The sequence below is a fragment of the Mytilus galloprovincialis genome, chromosome 12 (assembly GCF_965363235.1).
Source record: "Mytilus galloprovincialis chromosome 12, xbMytGall1.hap1.1, whole genome shotgun sequence".
Lineage (NCBI taxonomy): Eukaryota > Metazoa > Mollusca > Bivalvia > Mytilida > Mytilidae > Mytilus > Mytilus galloprovincialis.
Window position 1 is genome coordinate 33,243,597 of NC_134849.1, and position 18,275 is coordinate 33,261,871.

At 32.0% G+C, this 18,275-nt stretch overlaps 2 protein-coding genes across 2 annotated transcripts in view; both read left to right on the forward strand.

Moving 5' to 3' along the window:
• Positions 1 to 18,275, forward strand: part of LOC143055597 (uncharacterized) — a 445,604-nt gene that overhangs the window by 76,975 nt on the left and 350,354 nt on the right. The window lies entirely within an intron of this gene.
• Positions 1,889 to 16,821, forward strand: LOC143055581 (fibrinogen-like protein A). The gene is made up of 8 exons (XM_076228736.1): positions 1,889 to 1,969; positions 2,251 to 2,322; positions 8,504 to 8,575; positions 8,927 to 8,986; positions 12,377 to 12,522; positions 12,859 to 12,955; positions 14,462 to 14,626; positions 16,577 to 16,821. The coding sequence occupies exons 3-8, from the start codon at positions 8,533 to 8,535 to the stop codon at positions 16,786 to 16,788; spliced, it is 723 nt and encodes a 240-aa protein (XP_076084851.1). The 5' UTR covers positions 1,889 to 1,969; positions 2,251 to 2,322; positions 8,504 to 8,532; the 3' UTR covers positions 16,789 to 16,821.

Sequence of the window (18,275 nt, forward strand, 5' to 3'; positions counted from 1 at the left end):
CTAAAACACATACCACTCATGCAAAAAGAGGTGTCAGACAATTTTTTTTTATCATACTGCTTTAATTACATTAAAGATGTCTGTTTCCGTTTTTTCCGTTAAATACCAATTCCTCAGAGCAATTGGTACTTTGCGGAACGGAACGGAACGGAAAAATAAATTAAAAAGTTTAAATCAGATTCAACTGGATCACTGTCTCTAATCATCGTCGGAACGGGCTGTTGAAGGCCCCTTTTTTAAAATATAATTACCGATGGAAGGAGAAAGACTTTTTGTGTAACCTGCCTTTGTGTTAAATTTTTTATTATTGATCAAGTCGAAAATGCTATCTAAAACACATACCACTCATGCAAAAAGAGGTGTCAGACAATTTTTTTTTATCATACTGCTTTAATTACATTAAAGATGTCTGTTTCCGTTTTTTCCGTTAAATACCAATTCCTCAGAGCAATTGGTACTTTGCGGAACGGAACGGAACGGAAAAATAAATTAAAAAGTTTACATCAGATTCAACTTGATCACTGTCTCTAATCATCGTCGGAACGGGCTGTTGAAGGCCTCTTTTTTAAAATATAATTACCGATGGAAGTAGAAAGACTTTTTGTGTAACCTGCCTTTGTGTTAAATTTTTTATTATTGATCAAGTCGAAAATGCTATCTAAAACACATACCACTCATGCAAAAAGAGGTGTCAGACAATTTTTTTTTATCATACTGCTTTAATTACATTAAAGATGTCTGTTTCCGTTTTTTCCGTTAAATACCAATTCCTCAGAGCAATTGGTACTTTGCGGAACGGAACGGAACGGAAAAATAAATTAAAAAGTTTAAATCAGATTCATTTTGATCACTGTCTCTAATCAAGGACGACGTGAGGTCAGTCTAGATATCATAATGCATGACTTGCAAATGCGTTAATTTCATGATAATTTATCAGGACAATCCGACATATTCGTCTACAGAATATGTCCCGATGTTATACATTATTACACATTTCACCTGTGAAGATGAGATTAAGTATACATTTGTGTTATTTGTATATGGAAAACCGTAAAACACAGAAATTTTAAAGTTTGTTTTGTTTTAAAGATTTTTCGAAATTTTGATAAATGCCCCCTTTGGATACCTTAAATGAAATTCTGTTCCGTTCCGTTCCGTTCCGTAAAGTACCAATAGCCCATGTATGCGTGCAGTTTCATGTGGTAGATTTCTATCAAGCTGATGCAGCACATAAAAAATATTTCGATTTTACAGCTCCAGGCATTTAATTACACATGTATATATATCATGTCTTTTATAACCCTTAATTTAACCTATTTTGAGAGTTCAGCTGATTTCTGCAGAATACAATTGTGTGGCCTCGTGCATACATTTAACGCCACCTTAGAGTAATTGTTCAAACTGCAACATACATGCACATTTACATTTATAGAATATATTGCACACATTTTAATCGTGTATACTTATCAATGGAGTATAGAATATAGAATCGAGAAAGCAATCGGGGAATTTGTCAAAGAGACAGCGTTATTCAGATATATCCAGATATTATAGAGTTAAATGAGATCTAAATGCAATAAAAAAATTGCAAAAAAGTCAGAAAAACGTACAATTACGTTTACTCTGCCTTTAAAAGAGAAATGTAATATACAAATTAGAATAATCTCGGATACTTTGGGTTTGGTTGACTTACACTGTTTAAAATCACAAATAAAAAATGTTGAATATAATTTTGAATCAGTTACAGTGCTTTCAAAAAAAGTTGTAAAATACAATGCTGGTACAAGTCGTTGGTATTAACATCATACATTCGAAGAGTGGCTTTCATTTTGTGAAATAAATATATTTTGAAGACCAATTTGAACACATTCATTAAAATTGTGTCTTTTTTCATTTGTACATGTGAGGAATTATCGTGAATCTTCTGAAGAAAATACTAGAGCTAAAGATATACTACATGAATTACAAGGTAACAGTTTGTCATATTAAGGTGTTATACCACCAAATCATTATACGTCACATCTAGTTTTATACAAAAAAAGTGCAGAAAAAAATTAATTCCTTGTCGAATTTGAGTGTTGTAGGAAGATTTTCTCTATTTAAAACTGTTTTCCAAATAATAGACAAAAACTTGCATTTTACCTTAATATTGTTCTATTTATGGACATGGTGGCCATCTTGGTATTTTGCATATAATTTTGACTTTGTTTAGCGTTAATATACTGATCCGAACATATTGTTCTATTATAGGAATATGTTTGCACGAACAACACTTCAAAACAGTAAAAGAATTAAAGAAAGACACGCAGGCAATTCTGAACAGTAAGTAACAATTGTGTTATAGTCGCCACTCACAGAGAAATTTATTACCTAGACTTATTTTGCAGGGGCCCTTTAACCTACTCCTCCTGGATGATGAGCATGCGCCGGAATGAATGGCTGTGAAAATTTTAGTAGCAAAATATTTAATGTTTTGGATTATAACATGAGTTAAAGTTATGACACGAAGAAGAAGAAACAATCAAAATAAGCAATACACTTTTGATTCCTCGTCGTCAGATCAAAACAGTTTTGCAGATAAACGACAGTGTATAAAACAGTCTACGGAAAAGAAACAGAAAGACAAGGTACATGTAAACACTAGTGAGCAGAAATCAAATGACACCTATAACGTTGTAAAAGATATGAATAATTCCTTTCAATACACACCTTTAACAAGCACACCTGGAATGACATATCAACAGAATTATTCACCTGTTTACCCCCCGCCATCTATTCCCCCATTTATGACTTATCCCATGTCACCGGGAATCGAAAATACATTGAGAGAACTATGTCAAAAGGTAACGTGCATCGATCTCAAAATGTCAAAGCTTGATAAAATAGAAGAACGATTGGAGTTAATCGATAATAGGTTTAAATCTGTTGATACAGAATTAAGCAGTTGTAAACAACGGTTAAATCATCTTGAACAAAACGCCCAATTTCTATCAGATGTACACGACGAGCAAGCTTCGCTGAAAAAAAAACTAGATACAATGACAAGTACTATTGAAAAAACAAAAAACTTCAGTAGTAAACTTTTAGATATTGAGACACAAAACCTTGAAAAAAACCTGCTGTTTTTTTCATTCGATGAGGAACCAGTTAAAATTAATAATGATAATAACACCGACAAAAAGGGGGAAGGTGACCAAAGTGGTGAAAATGAGCGTTGTAAGGAACAAATACTTGAATTCTTAGAAAACACTATGAAGTTAGAAGGTGCGACCAACATACATTTGGAAAAGGTGTTCCGTTTAGGGAAACGAAAACCCGACGCGATTAGACCAAGGCCAATAGTTGTGAAATTTAGTCAGCTGTCGGATAGAGCAAAAGTTAAAAATTCATCAGGTCGTTTAAAAGACACAAAGTTCGGAATTAGTCCGCAGTATCCCCGTGAAATCGTTGAACGGCGGAAAAAATTGGTTCCGATAATGCTGAAAGAAAGAAAACAGAATAAAACAGCGTATATTATAGGTGATAAACTTTATGTGAACGGAGAAATATGGGAAGGCTAGGAGTCAGCGGAGAGTGTAAATAAAATATCTGAGACCCAACAAAGTGCTATTAATATATGTGCTTGGAATATTTCAAAAGGCCTAGTGCGAAAGCTTCGTGATAAGGAATTTGTTCAAATTGTATCTGAATACGACGTTTTATGTCTAAGTGAATGTTGGGTCAAATGTCCAGATGAGTTTGAATTAGATGGCTATGAAAAGAAATATTTGGCTAGATCAAAATGTGGTGGTGGTGGAGTAGTATTATTCTATAAAAAATGGCTATGTCAATTTATTGAAGTAATTAAATATGAAGTTGATTGTATGATCTGGTTAAAATTTGACAAACAAATTATGCCAAACAATAAAAATTTATATATGTGTGTTATTTACATGCCACCTGATCGAAATGTGTATTATAAAAAGTATAATATAGATGTATTTGATGTTTTACAAGAACAAATTGAATTATTTGCAACTTTAGGAACTGTGTCTGTCATAGGTGATTTGAATGGAAGAGTTGGTATAGAACCGGATTTTATTGTAGAAGACACGCTAGATAAACATTTACTTGACACTATTGACTTTATAAATTATGTTTCTGATGTTAAAATTACAGATAGATTGTCCGAAGACTTAAAAGCCCCAAATGGTTTTGGGCGTCGTATACTTGATATATGTAAATCTACAGGTTTACGAATATGTAATGGCAGATTTGGTACTGATAGTAGTAAATTTACTTTTCAAAATAAAAACGGTTGTAGTCTAATTGATTATATGTTGATATCACAAGACAGTATTTTTACTTCAATTAAGGCATTAACTGTTAAAGATTTTAATATGTTTTCATGTCATGCTCCATTAAGTGTTGAATTGTATTTAAATTTTGATAGAAAGATTAATGATCAATGTACTTGTGTAAAATCTGTTTACAATAGAGTGAAATGGAATGAAGGGTTTAAAGACGGTCTTGTAAATGACATGCTGGCGAATGTTCAAAAGTTTGATGATCTAATGTTAAATTTAACGGAACATGAGAACGATATTGACAAATGTGTTGGCGATTTGAATAACCTGCTTACGGAAATTTGTGAACAATACACGAAAACAGAAGTTGAATTTACAGATTATTGTGAACATTGTATAGATAGTAATGCTAATAAAAGTAGAAAATCGTTTGTTAAAATAGATAAACCATGGATTTCAGAAGATTGCAAGAATCTTTATAGACAATACAAATTAGCTTTGAATATTTTTAATGCAAACCATTCTAACGACAATAGAATAAGACTAAACTTAGCTAAACAGAAATATAAATGTACGGAGACTAAACTTAAAAGACAGTACAAAAACCAACAAGGTAATATGTTGAAAAATTTGCGAAGAAAAAACCCAAAGAAATTCTACCAGAAATTCAAAAGACCAAAGACCGAAAACGGACATAAAATAACTTTGGAACAATTTCAGAAACATTTTAAAAACTTAATGTCAAATAACTCAGAAACTGACAAGGCAACGAATACAGAAACTTTACCAAACGTACACGAGGATCTAGACATTCCATTTACAGAAATCGAATTAGAAAAATGCTTGAAGAAATTGAAATATGATAAAGCTACTGGGTTCGACAACATCATGAACGAATATCTTATTGCTGGAAAAACTGTACTTATTCCAATATTGTGCAAACTTTTTAATAATATTCTTAATTCCGGAAATTTCCCTGAAATATGGGTTAACAGTATTATTGTACCTGTTTTTAAAAAAGGAGACGTGAATGACCCTAAAAATTACCGTGGAATATCTTTAGTATCGCATGTTGGGAAATTCTTCACCTCGCTGCTGAATACAAGGTTGCTACAATGGAGTGAAAAGAACAATGTGTTGACAGACGCACAATTTGGTTTCCGTCCTGGATTTGGAACAGTCGATGCCGTCTTTGCCCTTTATTCCCTTATCACTAATTCTTTGAGTAAAGGTAAACGTTTATACTGTTGCTTTGTAGATTACACTAGAGCTTTTGATAGTGTCACACATTACAAATTGTGGCAAAGATTAGTCAGATGTGGAGTAACTGGTAGACTTTTAAATGTCATTAAATCTATGTATAGCAAATTAAAAACCTGTGTAAAACTTAATGGAAAATTTTCTGAATTTTTTGAATGTACAGTTGGTCTAATGTAAGGGGAATCCTTATCTCCTCTGTTGTACTCATTATATGTCAATGATATGGAGATAGAACTTATTACACAAAATTGTAAATCATATGAACTTAAAATGTTAAATTTGTATTTGTTAATGTACGCTGACGATATGGTTTTATTTAGTGAAAGTATTACTGATCTACAAAAGATGATCGATGCTGTAAATGTTTATTCAAATAAGTATGATTTGTACATAAATTTTTCAAAAACCAAAATTGTAATTTTTAGAAACAGAGGGAAAATTAGACCAGAAGAGCAATGGTATATTAATGGAAAGGCTATTGATGTATGTAACGAGTTCATGTATTTGGGAATTTTATTTTATTATACTGGTAACTTTGCAAATACTCAAAAGAAACTATCAGAACAGGGTAAAAAGGCTGTGTTTAGTATATTCAATAAAATACATGATGATTATTATAATCCTGAAACTTTGTTGTCATTATTTGATACTTATGTAGCAAGTATACTGAATTACTGCTCGGAAATATGGGGATTTCATATGGCACCAAATATTGAAAAAGTTCATTTGTATTTTTTAAAACGTATTCTTAAAGTCAAAATGAGTGCTGTAACTAATATGGTTTATTGTGAATTAGGTAGATTGCCAATGTACATTGAAAGGCAGTATAGAATGGTCAAATATTGGATTAAGATTTTGAGTACAGAAAATTGTATATTAAAGAATAGCTATGATGAGATATATGACAGAAGTTTTATTAAAAAGAACGATAAACACAACTGGTGTTGTAAAATTAGAGATATTTTGTTAAGATATGGATTTAATTATGTTTGGTTGAACCAAAGTGTAGATTGTAAAGATATTTTTCTATCGCAATTAAAAGAAAGAATGCTTGGTGCATTCATTAGTGAAGCAACTATGTTTTTTGAGAATTCAAATAAATGTCATTTGTATAGATACATGTATTGTACACACACATTGCAATTTTATTTAGATAGACCTGTAAATTATATATACAAACCATACATTTGTAAATATCGTATATCAGCTCATATATTAAGTATAGAAACAGGTAGATATTATAATGTTGATAAAAATAATAGACTATGTACAAATTGTAATACTAGCTCTATTGAAGATGAATACCATTTTATACTTGAATGTAAAAAATATAGTCAGATTCGAGAAAAGTATATAAAAAAGTATTATTGGAGAAATCCTTCTACATTCAAACTTATCCAGTTGTTATCTGTCAGAAATATTAAAGAATTGAATAACTTAGGTATATTTCTAAAATCTGCTGAAAAACTTAGAATTTAATTGCAGTAAATAATATTTTTGTTCTCACTTTATTTAAGTATCATATCATTCTCCGCTCGTATTTTGTATTTTGTATTATGTATTATGTATTATATGTTCTTTCATGCACACCTTATATTTATATTTACTATATATCTCTTGTGAAATTCTTATATTGGTGTAAAATTGTGTATATGTATCCTATAAGCTGTATTGCTTTCGGAATAAAGTATTATTATTAAGATTGGGTAAAAACTCTAATTTGGCATTAAAATTAGAATTATAGCTTGTTGTTCGATGTGAGCCAAGGCTCCTTGTTGAAGGCCGTACATTGACCTATAATGGTTTACTTTTTTAAAATTGTTATTTGGATGGAGAGTTGTCTCATTGACACTCGCACCACATCTTCCTATATCTATATAGAAAAGACATTCCAACTACAGCAAACTAATGCAAACGTAAGGTAAAAGTCAGCCTCTTCGTGCCATTTAAAAAAAAATGAATATCTCGAAAACGAGTTCCATAACCTATCGGTATTTTTAGCTTATTTTGTTCCTCAACTAATAATATTCTAGCTTATAGCATCAATTAAAATTTTTAGTTGTATTTAAATGTCACCTAAGTACATCCCTAAGATATAAAAGACCGACCTACCCATGACCTAGAACGAAACATTTACATTTTGAGGGGTGAACTATAGATTTTATAATACGAAATCAAGCCTTTTCATCTCTGTTAGTTGAAAGAGCATGCATAACATTTGATACAAGAAAAAAAGAGTAATTGACAGATTCTTATATATATGATGATTACAGGCTATAAGACATGTTCCATTACTTAATAATTTAATTTTGGATGTAACGCGACTTCTGATTGGCTGACGTTATTTTGTTATGAGCCCATAGACATAATTTAGTCATGTGACCGTGACGTAATCAACAGTTTTTCATGGTTTTCTACGGTTTAAAATGGAATTTAGACTTAAATTATAAGAAAGGACTGTAATATTTTTTCTGTCTATTCGAAATAACATAAAAAATGTGGTGCAGACTGTTATTAGTGTTAAATAACCCGATACGTTATGTTACTTCTTCATAGACAGAAAAAATATTACAGTCATTCGTTAAATAAAACCAAATCAATGAATGCTGGTTTCTACTAAATGCAAGCTCTAAGTTCTTTAACAATAAAAAAAAAATGCATTCGTCCGACGTACTTTTTTTCTGGATCTATCTGCATAACGAACGCCCATACTTACAAAAATGATCGCATGGGAGCACAAAACCTTAACAAGTGTTGAACTATATCACACAAAGGGACATACAAATAAATAGTCAATTAGGTCTGCTAACTAGTAATTAGATATCTTACTTCTTATATTTTGCCTTGTTTTGGGTAAATATGAAACATGAAATAATTGTCTTGCAAGCGAAGAAGCAGAGTAATATATTCGTGCGATTATTTTGTGTTAAAGTAGACGACATGGCTTTTTTTTGTAGGTTTATCAGTATACAAAGAGGTTATTAAAATGAACAGACAAGTTACAAATGACATCAAATGGATTATGAAAGGTATACTTATTGTTTTGCCAAAACGTGCAAACGGGTTTTGAAGTAAATAAACCAATAATAAGTATGAAAAAAATAACTAGAATAATGAATACAAATTGAAAACAATTTTGTTGAATTTAGACGTATACGATATACTATGAATGTAGATAAAATTTTCAAATTGTCAAAAATTGTCAGGAATGGTTTCTATTGCTAATGATATTAATATACTCAATCACGCTTAAAAAGAAAACTGTAAATCATTTATGGTTGCTGAATATGTACTATATGGTATATCAAATGTATTTTCTATAATTTAAAACATGTCTTTTTCACTTTATAAGTATGTTTAAAATATTTCTCTTCATAAAGAATCACATGGAGAAAAGGAAGTTTCTAGAATACTCAGACTCTTAACACAGGATGTCAAAGGTGAGTTGTTATCACTGAAATACAATTTTTTGCCATCACATTTAGAGTAAACTTTTAATAATGTTTGCCCATTTATCGTTTTCTGCTCTTTATGCAAACATAATCTGTCTGAATGTTAGAACTGGTTGTATCAAACGATAACGGTCTTCCTCAATACCAGAACAACATCAGAAACAACAGCAAACCACGTTTCAATATCCCATTCGTTGTTCCCTTTATGGACACATATACGTACAATGCTACTTGCTTTGTGCAGAAGTACATATTGTTTCAATCAAACAAACAAACATCCATAATTATAGTTTCATAAAAAGGTTCAATATGCTTTATCATCGTCATAGTGTCATTATGAGGGTTTGGATGGGGTTAAATGATTAGAGAATAATGCCCTTAAAAAATGAAGATTAGAGAATAACGGGCCAAAAAAATAAAGATTAGAGAAATGCGTGGTCTAAAAATATAATGAATATTGAATAATTAATAAAAGAAAACTCTAAAAATTAAGTGTTTACAGAATTTTCCCTTCTTAAAATTTAAAGAAAATTATTAAAATTATTTGTACAAGAGCATGTCCAAAATGCGAAAAACGTCCAACAGCTTCATGTTAACGTGACAAATGGCCCACAAGGAACCGTGTCTAACAAAACCTGTAGATCCATACAGATACTCGACTCCGGAATAAGCGAGTTAACTAGAAATGTTCACGTGTTGTGTTCCGGTCAGTATCGCACAGAAGCCTCTACTTTGCTTACTTCTATTGTCGAAAACCTCCATGCCGTATCGCACCTCCGACACCAAACATTTTCAATGCTGGAATATGCCAGGGATTTCAGCACTATCATTGGAGAATCTCTTAAAAGAGTATCTGTTTGGTCTCTAAAGTATTTCACACACCCAAACTCCTACTATCCCGTTCCAAACAGCAACATGCCTTTATCAGACGTTTTCGACATTAAATTTGACTTGGGAATAAACTTTAAGAAGGTATCTGAAACTAATGTAGTTGCAATGAAATCATGGATAGAAAATTACCGACCCATTAGACAAAGAAGCGTCAGAGATGAAACAACCAAAGACAAAGCTGGCACTTTACCAATCTCTTTATACCGGAATCAGGACATTCAAAACAGGGGAGATATTGAATTCAGAATAAGCAATGAAGTGCGTGTTACAGAAGAGACAATGAATAAACCAAACGAAATTTTAGTTGACGAAATTTTAGATGACTCCGATAATTCAGATGAATATGACTCATCCAGCAGTAGTGATGATAGCCATGATACACAGGAACAAACTGAAAATGAAAACATTGGTCATATCAGTAGGTCAGGTCGTGTTGTAAGGGCCACTGTGAGATTAGACTTGTAAGAGACGTTAAGGACATTTTATTGTTGTATAATTGTTCATATATGTTAACTCAAAAAAGGCACAATGAAACTGTATTGTTAGTTTTCTTGTTTGAATTGTTTTACATTTGTCATTTGGTAGCCTTTTATAGCTGACTATGCGGTATTGGCTTCGCTCATTGTTGAATGCCGTACAGTGACCTATAGTTGTTAATTTCTATGTCAATTTGTCTCTTTTAAAGAGTTGTCTCATTGGCAATTACACCACATCTTCTTTTTTTATATCTAGTCAAAATCACTGGAAAGAACTGATGAGATCTTGGACTTGTTACTTCAAGGAACTACATGTAGCATTTAAAGCATGCAGAACAATACACATCAACACGTCATTGTTGAGAAACAAATGAAAACCTTGCTGTTGTTTGGATCTCACAGTTCTCATTCATTTAAATGAATGTTTTTTATTTTTTTTTTTAAAGATTAATGAAAACTGGGGGAAAAATTAGAGAATAATGCGTAAAAATCTCTTTAAAAGAATAGACTTATTTTTTGAAGATTAGAGAAAAAAGGGGTGAAAATTAAATGTTTACAGAATAACATACCCCCCATTCAGACCATTATGAGAGCAGGTACGCAATTCGTGGTCTTTTCAGCAATATATTTCGGGTATGAGCGTTCCTGATGCAGTTATCTCAGGAAATGCTCTTTGAACACATGATTTCTTTTTCAAGATGCTCACGTTTGGACTGATGGAAACATATTTATTTCATTGGATACTACTTTTCATGGCTCGAGGGAATCACGTGATTCAAGATAACTGGTACCAACGAACAGCTCTGTCACAGTATAGTTTAGATTAAAACTCACATACAAATTTTCAAATAACATTCATTTTTATAAATTTCACCAAGAATTGTAAAATAAAACTTTAAACAAGCAATTAAACAAACGCCATATATACTTTGAAAGTCGACGAAAATTTGATTTTCGAGAGGGGAGGGATTGCAGTGGGATATTGAAAATTAACATCCTGGCCTGGTTAGAGCGTAAACAATCCTCGCATAAGAATGATTGAAATGAATATTCTGTAACATAAATTATGTAAGAAAATAGGCATCGGTAGCAACAGATGGAAATGAATAGTCAATAAAAAAATAATTATTCCCCCCTCTAGAATATCAAATGGTCCTTCAATGTCTATTAGTTCGCTATTAATGTGTTTTGTCTATATGCCTTTTTGTTTTTCTTTGTTGAATGTTTGTTTGTTTTTATATTGATTAAGACTATAACATTATGTTGACGTCTGCACTCCTATTTTTGACGATTTTACCTACTGTGTGTTTGTTTTATTCACACATCGTTGTCAATATAAAGAAATTTATGCGACTGTCATTCAAGTGAGAGGTTTAGCTAGCTATAAAACCAGATTTCAACCACCATTTTCTACATATGAAAATGCTTGTACTAAGTCAGGAATATGACAGTTGTTATCCATTCGTTTGATGTGTTTGAGCTTTAGATTATCCCGTTTTATAAGGAACTTTATTTTCAATCTATGAGTTTGGGTGTTCCTCTGGTATCCTTTGCCCCTCTTTTACCTTGGAGTTCAGCAAGAACTCTCAAAGCCGAATATTCAAATGCTTATGATGTGTAAGAACCGAAACAGTTGACGGGCTTTATTACCAAAAGTACCTAATATAGCAAAATTCATCTAAAAAAGGAAGGAATTCAAAGTTTCTTTAAAATTTCAAATTCAAAAACGGACAACTTTGAAAAAAAAGTCTGTTATAAATCATGTCAGTACTAAGGTATTGACTACTCAGGTGATGATACTATAGGGGAAAAAGAGTTCATCAGCAGAGTTATGCAAAAACGTTTTTGAAAGACGAATGCTGTCATGTTCTCTGGGAATGGTTGCATACATTCTTTACCTCTCAGACTAGAGGATTAGAGAGGGAAACCTTCATACGAACATTTTTCTGCGTAATAAATCATAACGTAAACGTTTCTTTTTCTTTTTTTTTTGTTTCTGAAAAAAAAATAGGAATATGCGGCATGACAGTTGTAAAGGACTGCACTGACATTCAAAAGACAAAACAGAAATCAGGAGTATACAAGATATATCCAGATAAATCTGGAGGTGTAAAGGCTTATTGTGATATGGCTCCTGAAACTGGTGGTGGATGGACGGTATGTTTAATATAATAAATATTTTGAGATTTTTTTTTATATATTTGTATAACAAGCTTTTTACAGAAGTAATGCGACTATATGAGCATATAAATTAATCCCCGGGGTTTTCTGTTGTGAACAAAAATATCAGCCGGAGATAAATTACACTACATCATAGTATAACAAAATTGTCTTTTTCTCGCATCTTTATTATAACTAGAGTGTACAGAAATTTTGTCAGAATATACTTGCTTTAATTTTACTATTTCACTTTATTCGATTGTTCCACTGGTAATAAATAATACTGTAAATTTATTCAAAACTTTATGTATTGGGCATGTGAGTTAATTACAGGTCATTCAAAGGAGATATGATGGATCTGTAAACTTTCAAAGGACATGGGCAGAATATGAGAACGGATTTGGAAATGTCAATGGCGAATACTGGCTAGGTACGTATAAATTAATAACCAGTTGTTTCGCAAATTGTTTAGTGTCGATTCCGTTTCAAATATGCAAACTATGCTGTTTTGCAAGTTGGGATATTTAATATAAGTGCTGCATGAAACACAAGATTTAATTGTCTTCTCAATATTACACTCGTTCGATTCCCTGTAATAATGAACGATTCGTCTTCAGCATCGAGTCTAGTTGTTATGAGTTAAAAAGTTGAACTCTAAAAGTAAAGAGAGCGTGTGCTCCGCAATTTGGCATCTCCTGCTATGGATGCTTCATCCGCAATTAAATCAGTGTTTGGGGCTTTAAGGTTTATGACCCCTTCTGTAGCCATATTTTTACGACTTTTTCAAACTTCAGTTGTATCAAAACTACAGATATAATGAATAATAGAGATAGGCCATTTAGTACATATACCAAGGGGAAACTTGATGGAAAACATAATTATTTACTGTTCATTGCATTTACTAGAAAAAGAGTACTTCGTGGCAAATAAACCAAGATTTCATAGAAAATCCACAGCCTTTAATACAAAGATTTTTGTTATAAAATTTGAAATATAGATTTCTCACTTGCTTTTCTATGATGTGCTAGACTAAGTGTTTATTTTCTACAAAAAGTTCTAACCAACCTGTAAATACCAAAATACCTCGTGTTTAGCCACTAAAGTCGAGCGCACCCTAAAAGGTGTACTTGATTTGGTCCATATTTTTATTTGTTTTAATCAGTAACTACATTATAAACTTGTTTAAAGGACATTAATGCTAGCACTGCATGCAATAATCCTATATCAAATTGCCAAATATAAGAGCACAAGGATAAAGGCTGTGGATTTTCTATAAAATGTCCATATGTTTAGCATTGAATCAACACAAGGGTACATAATTTTTAAACAAATATTATAGAAGGCGCTACTGACAATAGTTTTGGTTTTGTCCATGTCCGTGTAAGGATTTCATATCAATGCACCATATAATATATTACTCGCTAAGGAAAGTTTTTTATGCCCCACCTACGATAGTAGAGGGGCATTATGTTTTCTGGTCTGTGGCTCCGTTCGTTCGTTCGTTCGTTCGTCCGTCCCGCTTCAGGTTAAAGTTTTTGGTCGAGGTAGTTTTTGATGAAGTTGAAGTCCAATCAACTTGAAACTTAGTATATATGTTCCTTATTATATGATCTTTCTAATTTTAATGTCAAATTAGAGTTCTGACCCCAATTTCACGGTCCACTGAGCATAGAAATGACAGTGCGAGTGGGGCATCCGTGTACTGGGGACACATTCTTGTTTTTTCAAAAACGAACAGGATATACAGAGAATATATATGATGTTTACTTGCTCACAGTAAGCTTAACTTTCACTCAGTATATGTAAGAACATTTATCAATTTGAGATTTGTATAACAAGTATGTTCAATTTAAATAAACCTTTTTCAGCATTAACTACTAGGCGTCTTCCAAGATCACATCATTATATCTTTATTGCTTTTTTTGTGAATTTCAAGGAAACAAATACATCCACCGTTTAACGTCAACAGGAACATATGAGCTTAAAGTAGTTTTGACAGGCAGTAGCAAATACATTAAAGATGCCTTGTATAGGACTTTCGTAGTAGGAAATGAAGCATCAAAGTACAAACTGACTGTTGGAGACTACAGTGGAACTGCAGGTATTTCTAACACTTCAATTATAAACTTTTTACCATTTAAAAAAGGATCCAAAAATGGGTTTCATTATTTAAAAGAAATAAAAGAAATGTCCACCAACGAGTCTATAAAAGAAAATAATGTAGGTCAAAATAGTTTAGTAAAGAACAAGAAAAAACCCGATTATTTTTCGTCGAGTTTAGATGCAAGCTTCAAATAATATTTTTGGCAAAGTATGTACTACTATTTTACAAAGGTGCATTCGGAAAAACATGAATGTTAGAATGCCTTTGTATAGGATCTGGATTTGTTTGCTTATTTTTCTTTAATTTTTGTATGGCCCTTTTTCTGTAGTATTGGCCCATTTTTGTCTTTTCAGTAAATCCCACTTAAGACACCTATGTCATGTATGGGTGTTTCTTGTTTCAAAGCTAATACAGAACAAATCTTAACATTTCTGTTTAATTTGTTTGAAACTGTGCATGATTTTTCACATGGACTTAAATATATGACCAGATAGAACGTTGCCGAATATCTGACTACGGGTATCCTGTTTGTAATTAAACAATCTCTTGTTTCTTTCCTCGTTGATGACTTATTACCAACATATCAGAAAAGTGATGTTTTGTGGCATGTTTAAGAGATTCAGCATAATTTAGCTTTTAAAAATGAACTCACCTGTTTTTTTTTACATACCTAATTGAATCACTGAAGTTGACATTTAAGGTCAAAGAACAGTAAATGGGCTTTGTCTCAGATTTAATTATAATTTTGCATACAACTTTCAATAAATTGGCTCGTTGAACTATAATGGACCATTTCCATGACTCTGGGTTGTACACTTTTTCAATAGGTTACCTACTCTGTGGTGGGACATCCTGATACTCTATCAATTACGTGCAAACGAAAAAGAAAAATCAAATATATAATCGATGCAATTTTGGGGGAAAGTTTACTGTTTGCCGATGATTTAGTCATGTATAGAACTCATTAAACAGTTAACTTTCCCACACAATTGCACCGACTAAAATCTTGAATTTACTTATTTAATTAGATCCTGCTTGACCGAGTACCAGGTTGTCCTACCTGTCTAAAAATATAAATTTCGGCGTTTAAAGTCGGTAATATGAAAACGGACTATTGAAAATCGAAAAAATAAAATAATGCATTTATCACTTATATTGTCTGAAATATTACTGATAATATTACTTCAAAATAGGTGAATATTTGTATAGAAAGCACTGAAAAAATTGAAAAAAGTTCTTAAATTTGTCTTAATCATTAATTCTTAAATTTCCACTCCATAGATTTTTCTTAAAACTTTAAATGATATAAATATTCATTGGGTCATCGACTTCGTTTTTATGGTATATACCAATCCATTATCTAGTTGGTAGTGAAACACATTCTTCGGCTTATAACGCTATGGCGTTACGCTTATTTCGACGTTTTACGGCCAATAACGCGATGACGTTACGCCTATTTGGCGATTTACGGCTTATAACGCGATGACGTTACGCTCATTTCGATGTTTCATGGTATCTCTTTTACCAAGAATAATACTCTCATTCAATTTGATATATGTAGCATGAAAACGAAGTCGGTGACCCCATGATTATGCATTATTGAAATTTTGCGTTTTCGTGAATATGTGATTTCGTGTTTTTTTGCTAAAGTCTGCATACAACATAATAAAAGAATGTAATTTATTGAATCTTTAGACTCGTGGTTCACATTTACCATCGAAAACGATTTTGAAACGCAACGAATAATAAAGAATCCAGAATATATGCCAAATTATGCCAAACAAAAATCATTACTATAACATGTAGAGTATTTAATCATAACATTGGGGTTTCACCTGATGATTTTTATCATTCATCATTTTAAATTAAACTCTTTAGTACACATATATTTTTTGAATTAATTTCAATATCTAATTAATAATTATAGAATATCACTTTATTTGAAAGGTGATTCCTTAAAATACCACAATGGAATGCAATTCTCCACAACTGACCAAGATAACGACAGAAGTAGTGGAAAATGCGTAACAAACAACGGACCGTGGTGGCATGATGATTGTAATCACAGTGGTCTTAACAAAAAAATCAACAGCGGTCTTCATTGGCGTGGTTTCGATACAAAGTGTACCAAATCAGTTATGATGATTAGAAGAATATAATAGCACATTGTTCATTAAAGCTTTTAAAAATAGTGGGTTTATTATTTGACCTTTTTATTTGTTTAATCACATTTCAAAAGATTCTTCTTATTCAACTATTAAATACATCATATAGATATAAGAAAGTGTGGTACGAGTGCCAATGAGACCACTTTCCATCCAAGTCACAATTTATAAAAGTAAATCATTATAGGTCAAAGTAAGGCCTTCAACATGTAACCTTGGCTCAAACCGAACATGCAGCAAGGTCCTCAAAATAAGTAGGGTAGCACTCCACAGTTAGAAAATAAAATTAAAAATGAGCCCCAAAATGTTTTATCATCTATTCCTGGATTTCTAATACATTAACCTAACTGTTTGTGTTGTACATGTGCATATGTATGTAATCAGTATCTTCCATAGATTTGATTTTCAAAAGTTAAAAGGGTGAAAATTAATTCCTTTTATGTGTATCCATGGCAACATTCTGCATTTATTTACCATAAAATATTGCAAAAAGGGGGGGGGGTGAACATGTCACATATCCCCCAAAATTTGGATCAAACTAGAATTTCAATGCCTTTGAGTGATACCTTTTTAAAAAACTGTTTTCATAAATCTTTCTAATAGTCAAATAAAAAATGGATGTCTTCTGCCTCATTTTTTCGTAAAATCCAATCACAAAGTTCGTGCGATAAAAAGTTGGAAAATAACATTACAATAATTACCGGACCAATGTATGTATAAACATGCAAATACGGACTGTCATACAGAAAACAGCCTATATTACATACATTACATAACCTTGTTGTTCATATAAACCCAATACAAAGGCTATTTTAATACTCAGCTATCTAAAAATGAATTGTATTGCACACTAGCTCTCATATTTTAAAAATCCACAGGGGCCAAAATGCGAAACTTCACACCTAACTGTGGAGTGCTACCTTGTGTAAAACCATTCAAACAGGAAACCAACGGTGTAATCTATATAAAAAAACGAGAAACGATAAACACTTATAAGCCACCTCAACAATAACAACTACTTAACATCAGATTCCTGAGGACAGGTGCAAACAATTGCAGCAGGTTTAAACGTATATATGTATTATAACGTCTGAGTAAGGGTTACATATAGACCTTAAAAAGGATGAAGAAAAACCTGAAAACAACATCTAGATTAAAACATTATAAACATTAAAACTAATAAAAGACGAAATCAAGAATGCATTTCAAACACATAAGATGCGTGTAAACTCAGACAACTCCTTGGCAAGCAACTAAGTCCGACGAAGAAAATAAGTACACAACACGATGCAAGCATGGGAAACTAATGATCGAACAACATGATTCCCATTGAAAACTTGAGGTGAGATCACATGCTGAGGAACTAGTAAGCAGACCCTGCTTCACTACTTTGACCCGTCATGTTACTAATTTTAAGTAGAAATAAAGGTGGCAACTGAAGCCTCTTAGAATATGGTTGGTACGATATAATTGGAACTAAT